The sequence below is a fragment of the Crinia signifera genome, chromosome 2 (assembly GCF_055691185.1).
Source record: "Crinia signifera chromosome 2, ASM5569118v1, whole genome shotgun sequence".
Classification (NCBI taxonomy): Eukaryota; Metazoa; Chordata; class Amphibia; order Anura; family Myobatrachidae; genus Crinia; species Crinia signifera.
Genome location: NC_139218.1, coordinates 8252601 through 8272015, shown reverse-complemented (window position 1 = coordinate 8272015; position 19415 = coordinate 8252601). Strand labels below are relative to the sequence as shown.

Genomic DNA, 19415 nt, shown 5'->3' with positions numbered 1-19415 from the left:
AAAGAGTTCATCACATCTGGTACGTTAACAAGTAGCGTATAATAATGTCAGTGATCACCACACAACGCATTTCACTGAGCGAACCAACCAGTCTAAAGGTTCCACCGTCTCATCCAGCCTTCACGGGAAGTTAGGCTAATAGTGACTCAATCATTGTGCAAATGGAACCGTGGGCAGAAAGGAGACTATTTACCCATAATAACTTTATATTATAGAAATAAATATGGGTTTGGGGCTATTCTTGGTTTCTAAGCAGTTGTTGAACAGTAAGTCAACAATATTCAGGAGATTCCTAGAGAACATGATAGAGCTACTCACCAAACACTTGAACATTGTAGAAGATGAAGGCCGAGTCACCGTCTCCCATCCCGTTGCTGGCTGTACAAGTGTATGTCCCAGAATCCTCCTCACTGGTGGCCTCTATCAGGAGGTTGCTGAGCAAGAAGCGCGTTTTGTTGTATCCGCTGACATTGGAGCCATCCTTGGCCCAAGAGATCCTCGGTGGCGGCATGCCACTGGCCACGCACTCCAGGATGAGGCTCTGGCCCTTGGTGACGATGATGGTTTGAGCCACGGGTGGGTAGATTATGCGGGCGGCCTCTGCTGTGGAACCTGCCGGGGTGGGACATTGTATTGATTAGGTGGGACATTGAGAGCAGACACCAAGACTTCCTACGGAACCAGAATAGGATCTACGCACTCGCTGAGACCGGAGATGGCAGGTGGTGCTTTTATTACACGGCCCTGGGGACAGCAATTATGGCATTCTCAGAACTCTCCTTTATACCCTAGTGCCAGTAAGTGAGTAGGTCCTATTGCTCCTGTAATGTAGGGAGTCGGACCACCCACCCTGGGAATCGGCAGTGTCTCTGGACACAACCACAGCTTGTGGCAGGAAATCCGCCATACTTACGTCGCACGCGAAGCCGGTCGCTGGACACGGATGTCTTCACTTCCTGGGTGACAGGGTTATACGCTGCACACTTGTAGGTCCCCTCATCTTCCTGTGTGGCATTGACGATCTGCAGGTTTCCCGAGGGCATGATCAGGTAATTATCTGTGGGGACACCGGGAGAAAACACGTCATGAAGCCAGAAGGAGCAGGGCTATCTCACTTTGGGCAGTGATAAGCTACCAACCAATCAGTTCCTAACTGACATTTTTGCAAACACATCCTGTAACACAACATTTAGGTGCTGACTGGCTGTCACTTTGTCACTTTTAAATGTTATCACTTTTCAAGCTTGGTACATCTAGCCCACTGACCCATAATTCTAGGGGCCTCCGAGCAGGGGCGGATGGTTGTTATCCATTTAGAGCAGACAGGTAGCATTCCCTACCTGCCTTCCAGTCTGCAGCCAGACAGTGAGCAAGCTGATTGGTTAGTGGCTGGAGCTATCAACCAATCAGAGTGCAGCATACTCCACCTCCCCCCAGCCTGCAGCCAGAAAGTGATTGGTTAGTGGCTGAGAACCATAATAATACTGTCAACCCACTATCCAGGACTCGTTATGTGCCTATTACAGGCTGTGGAGGGATTACTGAACTGTCCCAGAAACTGTTTTTTTTTTACTTTTTTCCGCTAATTGCGTAAAAAATGAAATTGTAAACACTTTAGGATCACGATTTCCATTAACGGAACCGTCCAGCCTGATGGAAGAGAAATCCAGCCGCCCTCTTACGGTTCTTGTAATTGATTTTATGTTTTATATCCAAGAGCTAACAATCGCCATATGTCTGTCCCACGCACTCTGGATTTATTTTACGGATTTGATCCCCCTGTAACCACTGACAGATTGCGCCATGGATCTTCCGCCATTTCTCCTAATTTCTCGTTTCAGTCCTCTTCACCCCGTATGACAGAATCTGGGTCACCAGTAATCTAGGTAGAGCGTTCGTAGCCCCATTGGGTGCTCCAGAATGCAGACATTGGAGCGGACCCGCCCAGATCTGTCCTATCCCTTGTCTCCTGAAGCGTTTCTTCCTCTGGCGTCGGTGTAACTGACAGCAAATAACGATGGCACCGTCTGCGCTGGCCCGCAGGATTACCCTCGCATTTTTATTTGACACCAGTTGCAAAACAAAACTTGACAGCCAGAGACAGCACTAATGACTGAGTGCAAAACCATTCCTCACTAATCCCGTCATAGGCTCTGGAACCTTAACCCTTTGCTGGATCTCCCAACCTCTGCCCAGGTGAGCGCGCTATGGCACAGAGTACATGGCACTAAGTCTACAGAGACACGCAGGCGGCTCCTATGGAGAACCCTCCCTTCCTGCATCTACGCTGGATCTGCAGAATTAAGCTGATTTATGAACAGTTATTTACAGAGCGTGTTACAATCAGCAGCTAACACAGTAACTAACAAAGAGGTCAAAGCGATATAATTTCCCTGTGTATATAATACAGTGAGCCCTTGGAGCTAACACTCTATTCGCACACATGTATATTAAGCTGGATTAGTGGCAGCAGCCAAACCCACCTGGATGCTAGAACAGTTTGGGCCTGGGAAATGTGATCTGCTCGTCGCTCCCCTGGCAGTGGTGGGGTTAAGGGACGAGTGCAGAGGGAAGATCCGGTGGGTTAGATTCTGTCAGGGGCTGGAAGTGGTGCAGAACAAGCTGCGAGGAGTTAGCGATATGCCCCCCAGGCATCTCCCTGCTCATTCACCCGGGAGACAAGCCACCTATTCTCGTCTCCTGTTATGACTTTGGGAATCAGGGAGGATTGTCAGCCCGCAGCCCTGTGCAACTCTGGGCATGTTCCCGGTGGTGAGGTGTGTGCTCACAGCCTGGGACATGCTGAGCTGTCAGTGGGCAGAGATCCAGGGGGACGATGCACCAGGGTGCACACTAACACTGCATGGAAATGATCGGGGGGGGGGGGGGGGGGTATTATAGGGGATGGTGCGTGCAGTACATGGGAAGGGGGAAGTGTAATATTATATGGGAAAGTACGGTTATTGGATGGGATGGGGGGATGTGTGATATTACACGGGAAAGTGCGATTATTGGATGGGATGGGGGGGAATGTCCGATATTACACAGGAAAGTACAATTATTGGATGGGATGGGGGGAATGTCCGATATTACACAGGAAAGTGCGATTATTGGATGGGATGGGGCGAATGTGCGATATTACACGGGAAAGTGCGATTATTGGATGGGATGGGAGGAATGTCCGATATTACACAGGAAAGTGTGGTTATTGGATGGGATGGGGGGAATGTCCGATATTACACAGGAAAGTACGATTATTGGATGGGATGGGGGAATGTGCGATATTACACAGGAAAGTATGATTATTGGATGGGATGGGGGGAATGTCCGATATTACACAGGAAAGTACGATTATTGGATGGGATGGGATGGGATGGGGGGAATGTCCGATATTACACAGGAAAGTGCGATTATTGGATGGGATGGGGGGAATGTCCGATATTACACAGGAAAGTGTGATTATTGGATGGGATGGGGGAATGTCCGATATTACACAGGAAAGTGCGATTATTGGATGGGATGGGGGGAATGTCCGATATTACACAGGAAAGTGCGATTATTGGATGGGATGGGGGGAATGTTCGATATTACACAGGAAAGTACGATTATTGGATGGGATGGGGGGAATGTGCGATATTACACAGGAAAGTACGATTATTGGATGGGATGGGGGGAATGTCCGATATTACACAGGAAAGTACGATTATTGGATGGGATGGGATGGGATGGGGGGAATGTCCGATATTACACAGGAAAGTGCGATTATTGGATGGGATGGGGGGAATGTCCGATATTACACAGGAAAGTGTGATTATTGGATGGGATGGGGGAATGTCCGATATTACACAGGAAAGTGCGATTATTGGATGGGATGGGGGAATGTCCGATATTACACGGGAAAGTGCGATTATTGGATGGGATGGGGGGAATGTTCGATATTACACAGGAAAGTGCGATTATTGGATGGGATGGGGGGAATGTTCGATATTACACAGGAAAGTACGATTATTGGATGGGATGGGGGGAATGTGCGATATTACACAGGAAAGTACGATTATTGGATGGGATGGGGGGAATGTGTGATATTACATGGGAAAGTGAGATATTATATGAGCATGGGGGATAAGTGTGAAAAGGGGGAAAGTGAGATATTACATTGGATGCGAAGGGGGGGGGGGTGCAATTTTATATAAGGCTTTCATGGGATTTCAATGGGATTTCATGAAATAGGAAATGGAATGACATATTACATGGGGTGCGGAGAAGCTGTGATATTACTTGGGTTTGAAGGGGGGGGGGGGGGGTGATATTACATGGGACGGGGAAGGGTGTGATATCATATGTAATGGGAAAGGAATTGTGATATATAGGATGGGGGGGATTATTATTGTTTATTTATATGGTGCCACAAGGGTTCAGCACGCCTGAGAATACATAGACAGGCAAAAAAATAGGAAATTGTGATTTACAGTACAAATGCCAATTATGACAAATACACGGTAAATAAAAGACCGCTGTGATATTACATCGGGTGGGGACAAAATATGACGTTACATGAGATTTAGGGGTCAGACGTAGGATATTAATGGCAGTCTAGGCTCTGGACAAAGTAACAGTCACATGTACAGGGCAGAAATGGGCAATGTACACGCTACACTGATAACTATATAAATATACATAATGCCCCCCCCCCCCGTCAGCGAGCGATACTGAGCGTTAGGAACATCCCATCAGTGACCCTATGTATTCTGGGGTATTTGTGTCATCTCCCGTCCTCACCTCTGGACGTCTCCAGCCATTCCTGCTTGACGCTGTAGCGCACTTGCGCTTTGGGGTGACTCTCGGGTACGTTACAGGCGATCACAGCCGTGTTCCCCTCATCCACTTCAATCACGTGCTGGGTGTCGGATGTAAAGTCCTGCAAATCTGTGGGTAAAACAAAGCGTGTGACTACTCAGTGTCCCAGCAGATTATACAGCGACTTGCTGGACAATACAGCGGTACAATGGAGTTGTGCGCTCCCATCCCTTACACGCAGCGAGGCAGCCATTTTGTCGGGCGAATATTCATGGCAATGAAGTCTATCAATTCAGCAGAATCTAGGGACATTGCTAATGCAGGGGACACAAAAAAACGATTTGGCCTCAATCTCGTCAATTTGGATGCAATTTTGACCGATTCTATGTAAATTGGACATGTTTTTGCATGTTTTAGATCAGATTCCAATCCAATGTAACGGAATCTGCTGCGCTATATAAGACGCTGTAACGGAATCTGCTACGCTATATAAGACACTGTAACGGAAACTGCTGCGCTATATAAGATGCTGTAACGGAATCTGCTGCGCTATATAAGACGCTGTAACGGAATCTGCTGCGCTATATAAGTAACTGTAACGGCATCTGCTGCACTATATAAGACGCTGTAACGGAAACTGCTGCGCTATATAAGACGCTGTAACGGAATCTGTTGCGCTATATAAGACGCCGTAACGGAAACTGCTGCGCTATATAAGACGCTGTAACGGAATCTGCTGCGCTATATAAGACGCTGTAACGGAATCTGCTGCGCTATATAAGACGCTGTAACGGAAACTGCTGCGCTATATAAGATGCTGTAACGGAATCTGCTGCGCTATATAAGACGCTGTAACGGAATCTGCTGCGCTATATAAGTAACTGTAACGGCATCTGCTGCGCTATATAAGACGCTGTAACGGAAACTGCTGCGCTATATAAGACGCTGTAACGGAATCTGTTGCGCTATATAAGACGCTGTAACGGAAACTGCTGCGCTATATAAGACGCTGTAACGGAATCTGCTGCGCTATATTAGACGCTGTAACGGAATCTGCTGCGCTATATAAGACGCTGTAACGGAATCTGCTGCGCTATATAAGACGCTGTAACGGAATCTGCTGCGCTATATAAGACTCTGTAACGGAATCTGCTGCGCTATATAAGACGCTGTAACGGAATCTGCTGCGCTATATAAGACGCTGTAACGGAATCTGCTGCGCTATATAAGACGCTGTAACGGAATCTGCTGCGCTATATAAGACGCTGTAACAGAATCTGCTGTGCTATATAAGACACTGTAACGGAATCTGCTGCGCTATATAAGACGCTGTAACGGAATCTGCTGCGCTATATAAGACGCTGTAACGGAAACTGCTGCGCTATATAAGACGCTGTAACGGAATCTGCTGCGCTATATAAGACGCTGTAACGGAATCTGCTGCTCTATATAAGTCACTGTAACAGAATCTGCTGCGCTATATAAGACGCTGTAACGGAATCTGCTGCTCTATATAAGTCACTGTAACGGAATCTGCTGCGCTATATAAGACGCTGTAACGGAATCTGCTGCGCTATATAAGACGCTGTAACAGAATCTGCTGCACTATATAACAAACTGTAACGGAATCTGCTGCGCTATATAAGACGCTATAACGGAATCTGCTGCGCTATATAAGAAACTGTAACGGAATCTGCTGCGCTATATAAGACACTGTAACGGAATATGCTGCGCTATATAAGACGCTGAAACGGAATCTGCTGCGCTATATAAGACTCTGTAACGGAATCTGCCGCGCTATATAAGACACTGTAACGGAATCTGCTGTGCTATATAAGAAACTGTAACGGAATCTGCTGCGCTATACAAGACACTGTAACGGAATCTGCTGCGCTATATAAGACGCTGTAACGGAATCTGCCGCGTTATAAAAGACACTGTAACGGAATCTGCTGCGCTATATAAGAAACTGTAACGGAATCTGCCGCACTATATAAGACACTGTAACGGAATCTGCTGCGCTATATAAGAAACTGTAACGGAATCTGCTGCGCTATATAAGACACTGTAACGGAATCTGCTGCGCTATTTATGACGCTGTAACGGAAACTGCTGCGCTATATAAGACACTAACGGAATCTGCTGCGCTATATAAGACGCTGTAATGGAATCTGCTGCGCTATATAAGACACTGTAACGGAATCTGCTGCGCTATATAAGACGCTGTAACGGAATCTGCTGCGCTATATAAGACACTGTAACGGAATCTGCCGCGCTATATAAGACACTGTAACGGAATCTGCTGCGCTATATAACAAACTGTAACGGAATCTGCTGTGCTATATAAGACACTGTAACTGAATCTGCTGCGCTATATAAGAAACTGTAACGGAATCTGCTGCGCTATATAAGACACTGTAACGGAATCAACTGCGCTAAATAAGACACTGTAATGGAATCTGCTGCGCTATATAAGACACTGTAGCGGAATCTGCTGCGCTATATAAGACACTGTAACGGAATCTGCTGCACTATATAAGACGCTGTAACGGAATCTGCTGCGCTGTATAAGGCACTGTAACGGAATGTGCTGCACTATATAAGACACTGTAACGGAATCTGCTGCGCTATATAAGACACTGTAACGGAATCTGCTGCGCTATATAAGACACTGTAACGGAATCTGCTGCGCTATATAAGACACTGTAACGGAATCTGCTGCGCTCTATAAGATGCTGTAACGGAATCTGCTGCGCTATATAAAACGCTGTAACGGAATCTGCTGCGCTATATAAGACGCTGTAACGGAATCTGCTGCACTATATAAGACGCTGTAACGGAATCTGCTGCGCTATATAAGATACTGTAACGGAATCTGCTGCACTATATAAGACGCTGTAACGGAATCTGCTGCGCTATATAAGACGCTGTAACGGGATCTGTTGCGCTATATAAGACGCTGTAACAGAATCTGCTGCACTATATAACAAACTGTAACGGAATCTGCTGTGCTATATAAGACGTTATAACGGAATCTGCTGCGCTATATAAGAAACTGTAACGGAATCTGCTGCGCTATATAAGACACTGTAACGGAATCTGCTGCGCTATATAAGAAACTGTAACGGAATCTGCTGCGCTATATAAGACACTGTAACGGAATCTGCTGCGCTATATAAGACACTGTAATGGAATCTGCTGCGCTATATAAGACACTGTAGCGGAATCTGCTGCGCTATATAAGACACTGTAACGGAATCTGCTGCACTATATAAGACGCTGTAACGGAATCTGCTGCGCTGTATAAGGCACTGTAACGGAATGTGCTGCACTATATAAGACACTAACGGAATCTGCTGCGCTATATAAGACACTGTAACGGAATCTGCTGCGCTATATAAGACACTGTAACGGAATCTGCTGCGCTATATAAGACACTGTAACGGAATCTGCTGCGCTCTATAAGATGCTGTAACGGAATCTGCTGCGCTATATAAGACGCTGTAACAGAATCTGCTGCGCTATATAAGACGCTGTAACGGAATCTGCTGCACTATATAAGACGCTGTAACGGAATCTGCTGCGCTATATAAGATACTGTAACGGAATCTGCTGCACTATATAAGACGCTGTAACGGAATCTGCTGCGCTATATAAGACGCTGTAACGGGATCTGCTACGCTATATAAGACGTTGTTAATAAATAAATAGTTATCAGATTGTATGCAGATTATGCGACCATCATACAATTTGCTCATGATCATGATCGTTCTGGTGTGTATAGAGGGGGAGTAGGGTTGACATCTGCACACAAAGGAGAGAAATTGTTTGCCCTGTAAATTCAGGGTATTACAACCGCTATATATTTTCCTGCTAGCGGGGGGTGCTATCCTATCGACTAGGTATAGTAGTTTTAATGAGAGAGAAAAAGAAAAGTAGTCATGGCGGATGCACACCACATGTATTTAGTAATTATCGAATCTTGATGAATAATGTTTACAAATTTTTATATCTTATGTGGGGAATCCTTTTAATCTTTATTGTGAACTGGATTCAGGATATACCCACAGTAGTGTACCCAGCATTAGACCTTTCCCTGCTGATGTTACTTGTTTCCAGCGGAACCATAGCGGGAAGACTAGTCCGAGGCAATGCAACGGAGTGGCCATACAAAGATATTTTTATAATGCATCAGGTAACAAAGACATTTGTGTAGAGTCCCGCGTTTGGCCTGGAAGGGGTTACATTTTGCAGGGAGGGCTCAGGAAGTCCTCTACACTCCTGAATGGAAAAATCAGGCTAAGAGGGATCTGGTTTCTTGACGTGACACCTGGCCCCGGCCTGCATGCTGGTACATTTGAGAAATCCATTAGGAGCTGTTTTTCTAGCAAGCTCCCAGTGCACATTCCAGGGTCTCCACCTATCAGCCAGCTCCCATCAATCACAGGCTTGTTCTCCAGCACTCCTGGGCCTGGGCCCCAGATCCCCGCCATCTCAGACACTCACTCTTTCTGTCATTACTGGCTGGAGACCCGTTTTCACAGTCTCCCCTTCCAGTCACAGCCCTCCCTGAGCTGGCCTGGATGGATAGCAGGCAGGACCCAAGGCCAGGGAGAGAGAGCAGCCAATAAGTAATTCCTGGCAGGCGCAGGGAGCTCACATCCCTGCTGGAATCTCATTTCTAGACACACATTGCTCCATGACCTGGTAAAACGCGTTTCTGCTTTTAATTAAATGAAAGGAAGAAAAAAAAATCAAAAGCGCTCTCTGTTTAGGGGAGAAGTGGAGCAGATGGTTCAGATGTGGCCCCGTTGTAAATCATTTTATATTATTTATGAGTGTAACGATAGCTGTGAGCAATTTTGCGCAGTCTCCTGGTGTAAAGGGCTTATCGGACTGGTGAGGGCGCCGCGTTTCGCTGTCATTAGGACAATGTGTCCCATTAAAAAGAGGTGAAAGTTGCAGAGGAGCGATCCCAGAGGAATCTCCCTAACTCAGCCACAAACACAAACACCGGGATCCCAGCGCGGAAGGAATGTACTAGGCCGCTGTTTACTACTTCTACATGAAAACAGTGTCAAACGTAACAAACACAAAGCTTCTTCCAATAAACACCAGATAGCAAAAACACAACATCACAAATACAAAAGCATTTACGCAAGTGTTACGTAACGGCGGGGCTTCCTAGGACTACAACACAATCCTATGACAAGGCCCCACACATGCTAAATGCTCCAGTGCCCCCAAACAGCGCTCACCAGATATAGGGGTAATAGGGTCCGAGGTGCACAATGCCTGTATATTTAAAGCGGCAATCATTTACAAGGCAAGACCAACCTGGTTTTGCCTGGCAGAGGATTAACGCTTTAAAAATACTGGCAACTCGGACCAAATTACATTTATACCCACGGTGGCGGCCATGTTGAATGCTGGCGAGTGGCAATAAATGGGTAGAACAAGTATGCGGCAAGATTCATTTCTTCCATGCTGACTCTTCTGACATCAAATAACCCCGAAATATATGATTAATAAGAACGTGGAAAGTTGCTTTTACACAACCGGCCAAGATTTAATGCATGCCGCTGCTGGAAAGGGAGAGTCGGGTGTCCGCCGCGAGGAAGCTGCACCTTTAATCATCATGCGGGAATGTTCGAGCTTTCTCCCTGCTGACTTTTCAATCAGGCAAATAAAATAAAAAAAAACCAAGTTCTCATTTTTCTCTCATAACTTTTTTTTTTTTGCTCACAGCGTCTGAGGAAAAACAAACCCAGATGAATCTCTCCGCAGATGAAAAGGAATTTAGATACCAAAAAAAACTGTAAGAAATAAGTTTATTTGAGGCTATTTGGCTCTTTTCTGTGTCTCTTCTCGCTGGCAGCGTCTGGTGCTAATGAAACCTCAATCGCAATTGTCGGGCCCAGAACGGCGCGCTCTGCGTGGAGCCGGAGCCTGGACCACAGTGATTTACTGCAGGTGACAACTTTTTGGAGTTAGTATGGGCGCGGTAATCTCGCCTAATGTCTTACTATTTTTGGTTTGGTAGGTGGCTCATGCTTCTGCAGTTGGCGGTACTACAAGTTCCAGCATACCCAGAGGTTTCCCGTAACCAGATTTCATTTCAGGATAAAAAGCAGAAGATTGAGATGTGAAGTGTCAGGCTGGTATGGCGGTCGTAGTGCGATACATACAGGGAGGATGGAGGACCCTGCTGTACACAGCCAACGCCTCGTAAAGGGGGTCATTCTGGTTGATTCTCACCCTTTTGAATCAACCAAACCCCGCCTTGCGAATGGTTGGCTGCCCCTTTCCTACTCGCTGGGCCAAACCCCGGGAAACTTTTTGTGGGGCGTCAGATGCAAATGAAAATATGCGCATTTGCAGACTGCCCACCATTGGGACAGCGCTGAATTAGGCCCTGTCTGATCACTGTTGAATCTCCGCCTAAGTCTCCGAACTGCAGGCTATGGGGTTATTCTGGTCTGTTCCTTCTGACCCCTTCGTTCGCAAGGGGTCCGATGATGGGCGTATGCGCATTTCTGCTCATGTACATACGCCGGGTGGGTGCGTGCGACCACCAAAGACAGCGTTTCAAGGGCATTCCCATGAAAACCCTGGACGTTCCCATGGTAATCGCCTGGGAACGTGTGCCCGCCCACTTCCTCCCGAATCTAAGGTTACCTGGGAGCCGACCATCCAATGATGTGGGTGTTCCCCCTGGCCTGCGAATGGATGTTTATGTAAAACATCCACATACCTCCCAACTGTCACGATTTTAGAGGGACAGTCCCGATTTTCGGGTCCTGTCCCGCTGTCCCACCCGCGGCAGGCATTGTCCCGCTGCGGGGGGTGGCAGTTGGGAGACCCCCCAATCTAGTAGAATAGACGCTGTGCGCATGCTCACAGCGTCTATTCTCGTATGAAAATGAGGTTGCGGCTAATTAGCATAAGCCGCGCCCTCATTTGCATACGCCCCGTCCCCTTTTCGGGCGCTCGCGCGGCGGTCCCTATTTCTTCAGATCAAAAGTTGGGAGGTATGCATCCATTTGTAGCCCCTGCAAACCAGCGTGGCATGTGAGGGTGGGGAGGTGGGCGACCCGGCATTCGCAGTGTGGACTTGCAAGGCTGCAAATCAACCAGAATAAGGGCCTATGAACCTAACAGGAAGGACAGAGAGGCCGCCATCATTGTCAGTGCCGTCTCCTACACCTGTAATATGTATGCAGTAATGAAGATGTCGCGGCTGAAGTTATTACTGCCTTGTAGCGCTGAGCGCCTGGAACCCATAGCAAAACCGTTGCACCCCCCGGGCTAAACTTTCCCTCCCAGTCTCCAGCCAGGAGGAAGAACCTGACAGCATCATTCACAAACGAGAAAGACAAATCGCTGCAAACCGTCAGAGGCCGGGCCCTTCGGGGAATTATAGGGTAGTGACGGGAAATGGTTTTAATGAGGATAATTAAAATTAACCGGTTTTGCTCATTACACAGGGCTGGCTTAGCGTACAAAAATGTTTTGTCTTTAGCTGCCAGAAAAGCCCACTGTTCCTAATGATAATCCATCTCCGCTGCATACCTTCTGATTAAGACAATTATCCCTGTCCCGGCCCCTCCTGGATAAGCCGCGTATCTCCGAGACCCAAAATCAGGATGTGTGTGTGTGTGGTGGGGGTAAGATATACAGCGAGAATATGCTATAGATCCATCATTTACTTGGAATCATGTTGAATGTTACAGAATTGTCTTCACCTGAGCCAAAACACGAAGGAGAAAATAGTGTTGAAAAATGGGGATTAATCCCTTAAGGCAGGGCGTATCCGGCAGTACAGCCAGGGAGAACCCAACTGTTTGCGCTCAAGTTGAACTAACATTAGACCATTTGGGTCACCCTGTAACAAAGGGGTCTGACACTCACAAAATTCTGGTGTAAAAATGGGAACTTTCCAAGCAAAAATGACATGGACGATAATAACATTACTCGGGACAGGGCGAAAGCGGCCGTTGCTTCCAGTCTGCTTATGTGACTGCGCACACCGATAGTTACTGTGGAGAACGCAGTGCGATGTTGGAAGCAGAGAAGTTTCAGTGGGCATTTTTGGGTGTCAATGGGAGAAGGGGATTGATGGGGTTAGATATATAGATGCGACTATGTATTGCAGCAGCGACTGCAGCGTCCAAATGGCGCACTGGTGGCGACACTCTGTGCAATGGTTGCTCAGAATATATGAGAGCGGTGGATTAGACCCACAGCCTGCAGACTTCACTGTACAGATCCCATCAGCTGCAGCATTAGCAGAAGCGCTGCGTAAAAGGGCCGATCAACGAATCAGGCCCATAGTCCCTACATTGTATACAGGGGTAACAAGGTCACTAAGAATCAGGCCCATAGTCCCTACATTGTATACAGGGGTAACAAGGTCACTAAGAATCAGGCCCATAGTCCCTACATTGTATACAGGGGTAACAAGGTCACTAAGAATCAGGCCCATAGTCCCTACATTGTATACAGCGGTAACAAGGTCACTAAGAATCAGGCCCATTAGTCCCTACATTGTATACAGCGATAACAAGGTCACTAAGAATCAGGCCCATAGTCCCTACATTGTATACAGCGGTAACAAGGACGCTGCGAATCAGGCCCATAGTCCCTACATTGTATACAGGGGTAACAAGGACGCTGCGAATCAGGCCCATAGTCCCTACATTGTATACAGGGGTAACAAGGACGCTGCGAATCAGGCCCATAGTCCCTACATTGTATACAGGGGTAACAAGGTCACTAAGAATCAGGCCCATAGTCCCTACATTGTATACAGGGGTAACAAGGTCACTAAGAATCAGGCCCATAGTCCCTACATTGTATACAGGGGTAACAAGGTCACTAAGAATCAGACCCATAGTCCCTACATTGTATACAGCGGTAACAAGGTCACTAAGAATCAGGCCCATAGTCCCTACATTGTATACAGGGGTAACAAGGTCACTAAGAATCAGGCCCATAGTCCCTACATTGTATACAGGGGTAACAAGGTCACTAAGAATCAGGCCCATAGTCCCTACATTGTATACAGGGGTAACAAGGTCACTAAGAATCAGGCCCATAGTCCCTACATTGTATACAGGGGTAACAAGGTCAATAAGAATCAGGCCCATAGTCCCTACATTGTATACAGCGGTAACAAGGTCACTAAGAATCAGACCCATAGTCCCTACATTGTATACATGGGTAACAAGGTCACTAAGAATCAGACCCATAGTCCCTACATTGTATACAGCGGTAACAAGGTCACTAAGAATCAGGCCCATAGTCCCTACATTGTATACAGGGGTAACAAGGTCACTAAGAATCAGGCCCATAGTCCCTACATTGTATACAGCGGTAACAAGGTCACTAAGAATCAGGCCCATAGTCCCTACATTGTATACAGCGGTAACAAGGTCACTAAGAATCAGGCCCATAGTCCCTACATTGTATACAGGGGTAACAAGGTCGCTGGGAGAAAGAGACTGAGGACATCTCCCATCTGCAGCATTTCCCCCTAGTTTGGAAAGGACCTTTGTATGAATTTATGAGTGTTTTTTGGGTGGAGAATTTGGATTTTCACTCACAGGAAATGAAAATATTTCTGCCTCTAGGAAGATTTCTTAAATTAATCTGCAGCTTTGACTTCACCCTAAGTCAGATTCCTCCCTCTGTCCGCTGATGCCCCAGAGATAAATCTGCAATGTGAGGCAGAGCTCTCTCTGAGAGTCACAGTGACTGCATTTATATCTCAGCTCTATAGTCAGTGACTGCATTTACAGGTATATCTCAGCTCTAGAGACACAGTGCCTGCATTTATATCTCAGCTCTAGAGTCACAGTGACCGCATTTATATCTCAGCTCTATAGTCACAGTGATGGCATTTATATCTCAGCTGTAGAGTTACAGTGGCTGCATATATATCTCAGCTCTAGAGTCACAGCGGCTGCATTTATATCTCAGTGCTACAGAGTCACAGCGGCTGCATTTATATCTCAGTGCTACAGAGTCACAGCGGCTGCATTTATATATCAGCGCTACAGAGTCACAGTGGCTGCATTTATATCTCAGCGCTACAGTCACAGTGGCTGCATTTATATCTCAGCGCTACAGAGTCACAGTGACAGCATTTATATCTCAGTGCTACAGAGTCACAGTGTCTGCATTTATATCTCAGCGCTACAAAGTCACAGTGGCTGCATTTATATCTCAGAGCTACAGAGTCCCAGTGGCTGCATTTATATCTCAGCGCTACAGAGTCACAGCGGCTGCATTTATATCTCAGCTCTAGAGTCACAGTGACTGCATTTATATCTCAGCGCTACAGAGTCACAGTGGCTGCATTTATATCTCAGCGCTACAGAGTCACAGTGACTGCATTTATATCTCAGCGCTACAGAGTCACAGCGGCTACATTTATATCTCAGCTCTAGAGTCACAGTGACTGCATTTATATCTCAGCGCTACAGAGTCACAGTGTCTGCATTTATATCTCAGTTCTACAGTCACAGTGACTGCATTTATATCTCAGCGCGACAGTCACAGTAACTGCATTTGTATCTCAGTGCTACAGAGTCACGGCCGCTGCATATATATCTTAGCTCTAGAGTCACAGTGACTGCATTTATATCTCAGCGCTACAGAGTCACAGTAACTGCATTTATATCTCAGCGTTACAGAGTCACAGTGGCTTCATTTATCTCAGCTCTAGAGTCACAGCAGATACATTTATATCTCAGCACTACAGAGTCACAGTGGCTGCATTTATACCTCAGCATTGCAGAGTCACAGTGACTGCATTTATATCTCAGCGCTACAGTGTCACATGGCTGCATTTATATCTCAGCTCTACAGTTACAGTGGCTGCATTTATATCTGAGCATTGCAGAGTCACAGTGGCTGCATTTATATCTCAGCATTGCAGAGTCACAGTGGCTGCATTTATATCATAGCGTTGCAAAGTTAAAGCCACTGCCTTTACCCATTGTGAGGCCCGCTGATTCTAAGCCTAGCACCAGGGTCTTATAACCCAGGGCCTGATTCTGATTCACAGATGTCCGCTTTTCCCTAAGGCCCGCACTATTGTACTCACTATCATGTGCTAATGCGACAATAAGCCGGACTGTGTGTTTGAGCCGATCATGGCCACCGTTTTAGCGTCCACAGACGCAGCTGACACTGGACACTGGCACCAAACCCACGGCATATCCCTTCCCCGAATCACACGGAGTTGGACATGCACCCGATTCAGATGCAGAAGGATCAAACATGGGAGATGGGTGCTTCTTAAAAAAAATGTGTCCGATGGGGACCGCTGGGAGATTCTGGCTCCGCAGTCAGTGCGCCACAGTGATCACACCAGGCACGGACGCAACACAAGAATAACACAACGCTGCGGTTATCTGCAAGGGATCAACCAAGGCTCTAAGGGCCTAATTCTAGTTCACTCTTTCTGACAAAATCCTTCTTAGATGGACAAAACCATGTGCACTGCAGGGGGGCAGATGTAACATGTGCAGAGAGAATTAGATTTGGGTGAGTTATTTTGTTTCTGTGCAGGGTAAATACTGACGGCTTTATTTTTACACTGCAATATAGATCTCACTTTGAGGTAAAACTCCACCCAAACCTAATTCTCTCTGCACAAGTAACATCTGCCCCCCCTGCAGTGCACATGGTTTTGTCCATCTAAGAAGGATTTTGTCAGAAAGAGTGAACTAGAATAAGGCCCTAAATGTAATCCTGCATCGCCATCCATGCATCCCAAGAAACTGAAAAAGGATGTAACCCAGGTGTTGGTATTTTGTGCAAGAGACAGAACACAAGGAGCAGAAACAGCCCCAAAGCTGGATTCACTTTCACCCCTCACGTCCCAGACTTGCAGAGAACCTTGTGCAGCTCGGCACAATGCTCCTTCAGTATTCCAGCTTCAGCTGAGTGTGCTACAAATGTCTGAGCAAAATGATCCAGGTCTGCGCTTAGATCCCTCTCTCCGTTACGTCCAATGAATGCTCTCTAACAGGCTGGTACTGAGAACCACCCCGCGGCCTCTTACGGGAAAAAAGGGGGCAGAAGCCACTTATTCAGAACACACATATTGTACCAATATAAAACCTGAGGTCCCGGGAGACGGAGCCATTTTTCCAGCACAGTTCTGGATGAAAACCGGCTGCATTCCAGCCGCCATAGGAGAAAAGCCAACACAACTGCTAAATATCCTATTGACATTGGACTCTACCTTAAGCAAATTCATCTCAATTAGGGGCTCCTGGGACAGGGCCGGAGAACCTGATAGGTGCGCACGCTGATAGGCCCTGCTCATAGGAAGAATGGCTCTTTGTATTACTCTGCGCCGGCCGCTCTGCCATACACAGCGAAGACAAACAGAGCGTGCAAGTAATTATGAGTGACCTCCGCGGGGACGCAGACAATGCCCGAGATGTAGCCGCAGAGGGGCCGGCTTCAGGGGCCAATGGTTCCCCATTACAAGGGACCCTTGTCTCCGTGTAGGACAAACCCCACGCATATCGGTGATGATGTTTCCTAAATACGTTATACGTTATATATTAAGAAAAAAAAATTATATTTTTGCGCCACGGACTTAACCGCGTCTGAATTCAGAGTCACCCTCCCAATGTATTAATCCTTCACACATAATGTTCCCCAACCACAAAAGTGCACAAGTAGCGGAACCATCTGTTACCTGGCAGCTATCTGCACAATGGGCCTGATTCAGAACTGATCGCTAGGCAGCGTAAGTCTGCAGCCTAGCAAACAGGTACAAGCCTCCCGCTAGCCACCCCTCCCCTTCTTGGAGCGAACGACTCTGTGACTGTGAAACTCACCAAAGCCGTTTGCTCCCAGGCATTGCACATTCGCAAACCCCGAGCATCGGCGATGGGGCCTTTAGCGCTAAGGATGAGTGAGACTGGTCTTCAACATGTGCATTAAAAGTAGGAATGGCCATGGGCCAATGGTGGACCTTTAAACATTGATGGTCTTTACCCGAGGATTAATACTAAAGCAGCCCTGCCCCTGACACCTGCAAAGCCCCATCCCTAGTCTCTTCCCACAGCTGTTATATATCCTGTTATCTGCCCACCGCTATTACATCCTGTTATCTGCCAGCCGCTATTATATCCTGTTATCTGCCCACAGCTATTACATCCTGTTATCTGCCCGCAGCTATTACATCCTGTTATCTGTCCGCAGCTATTATATCCTGTTATCTGCCCGCAGCTATTACATCCTGTCATCTGCCCGCCCCTATTACATCCTGTCATCTGCCCACCCCTATTACATCCTGTCATCTGCCCGCCGCTATTACATCCTGTCATCTGCCCGCCCCTATTACATCCTGTTATCTGCCCGCAGCTATTATATCCTGTTATCTGCCCACAGCTATTACATCCTGTTATCTGCCAGCCGCTATTACATCCTGTCATCTGCCCGCAGCTATTACATCCTGTTATCTGCCCGCAGCTATTACATCCTGTCATCTGCCCGCCCCTATTACATCCTGTTATCTGCCCGCAGCTATTATATCCTGTTATCTGCCAGCCGCTATTATATCCTGTTATCTGCCCACAGCTATTATATCCTATTATCTGCCCGCCGCTATTACATCCTGTTATCTGCCAGCCGCTATTACATCCTGTCATCTGCCCGCAGCTATTACATCCTGTTATCTGCCCGCCCCTATTACATCCTGTCATCTGCCCGCCGCTATTATATCCTGTTATCTGCCCGCAGCTATTACATCCTGTTATCTGCCCGCCCCTATTATATCCTGTTATCTGCCAGCCGCTATTATATCCTATTATCTGCCAGCCGCTATTACATCCTGTCATCTGCCCGCCCCTATTATATCCTGTTATCTGCCCGCAGCTATTACATCCTGTTATCTGCCCGCAGCTATTACATCCTGTCATCTGCCCGCCCCTATTATATCCTGTTATCTGCCCGCAGCTATTATATCCTGTTATCTGCCCGCAGCTATTACATCCTGTCATCTGCCCGCAGCTATTATATCCTGTTATCTGCCCGCCCCTATTATATCCTGTTATCTGCCCGCAGCTATTACATCCTGTCATCTGCCCGCAGCTATTACATCCTGTTATCTGCCCGCCCCTATTATATCCTGTTATCTGCCCGCAGCTATTATATCCTGTTATCTGCCCGCCGCTATTATATCCTGTTATCTGCCCACCGCTATTACATCCTGTCATCTGCCCGCCCCTATTACATCCTGTCATCTGCCCGCCCCTATTACATCCTGTCATCTGCCCGCCGCTATTACATCCTGTTATCTGCCCACCGCTATTACATCCTGTCATCTGCCCACCCCTATTACATCCTGTCATCTGCCCGCCCCTATTACATCCTGTTATCTGCCCGCAACTATTATATCCTGTTATCTGCCCGCCCCTATTATATCCTGTTATCTGCCAGCCGCTATTATATCCTGTTATCTGTCCACTGCTATTATATCCTGTTATCTGCCCGCAGCTTTTACATCCTGTCATCTGCCCGCCCCTATTATATCCTGTTATCTGCCCGCAGCTATTATATCCTGTTATCTGCCCGCCCCTATTATATCC

At 47.0% G+C, this 19415-nt stretch overlaps 1 protein-coding gene across 2 annotated transcripts in view; it reads right to left on the bottom strand.

Annotated features, from left to right (window-relative positions):
* Positions 1-19415, bottom strand: part of BOC (BOC cell adhesion associated, oncogene regulated) — a 132015-nt gene that overhangs the window by 9871 nt on the left and 102729 nt on the right. For both annotated transcript variants that reach the window (XM_083171525.1, XM_083171524.1), the window contains 3 exons: positions 4780-4926; positions 914-1057; positions 319-612 (listed from right to left, as the gene is read on the bottom strand). In XM_083171525.1, the coding sequence (XP_083027651.1) occupies positions 319-612; positions 914-1057; positions 4780-4926 (585 nt within the window). The remainder of the gene's footprint in view (positions 1-318; positions 613-913; positions 1058-4779; positions 4927-19415) is intronic.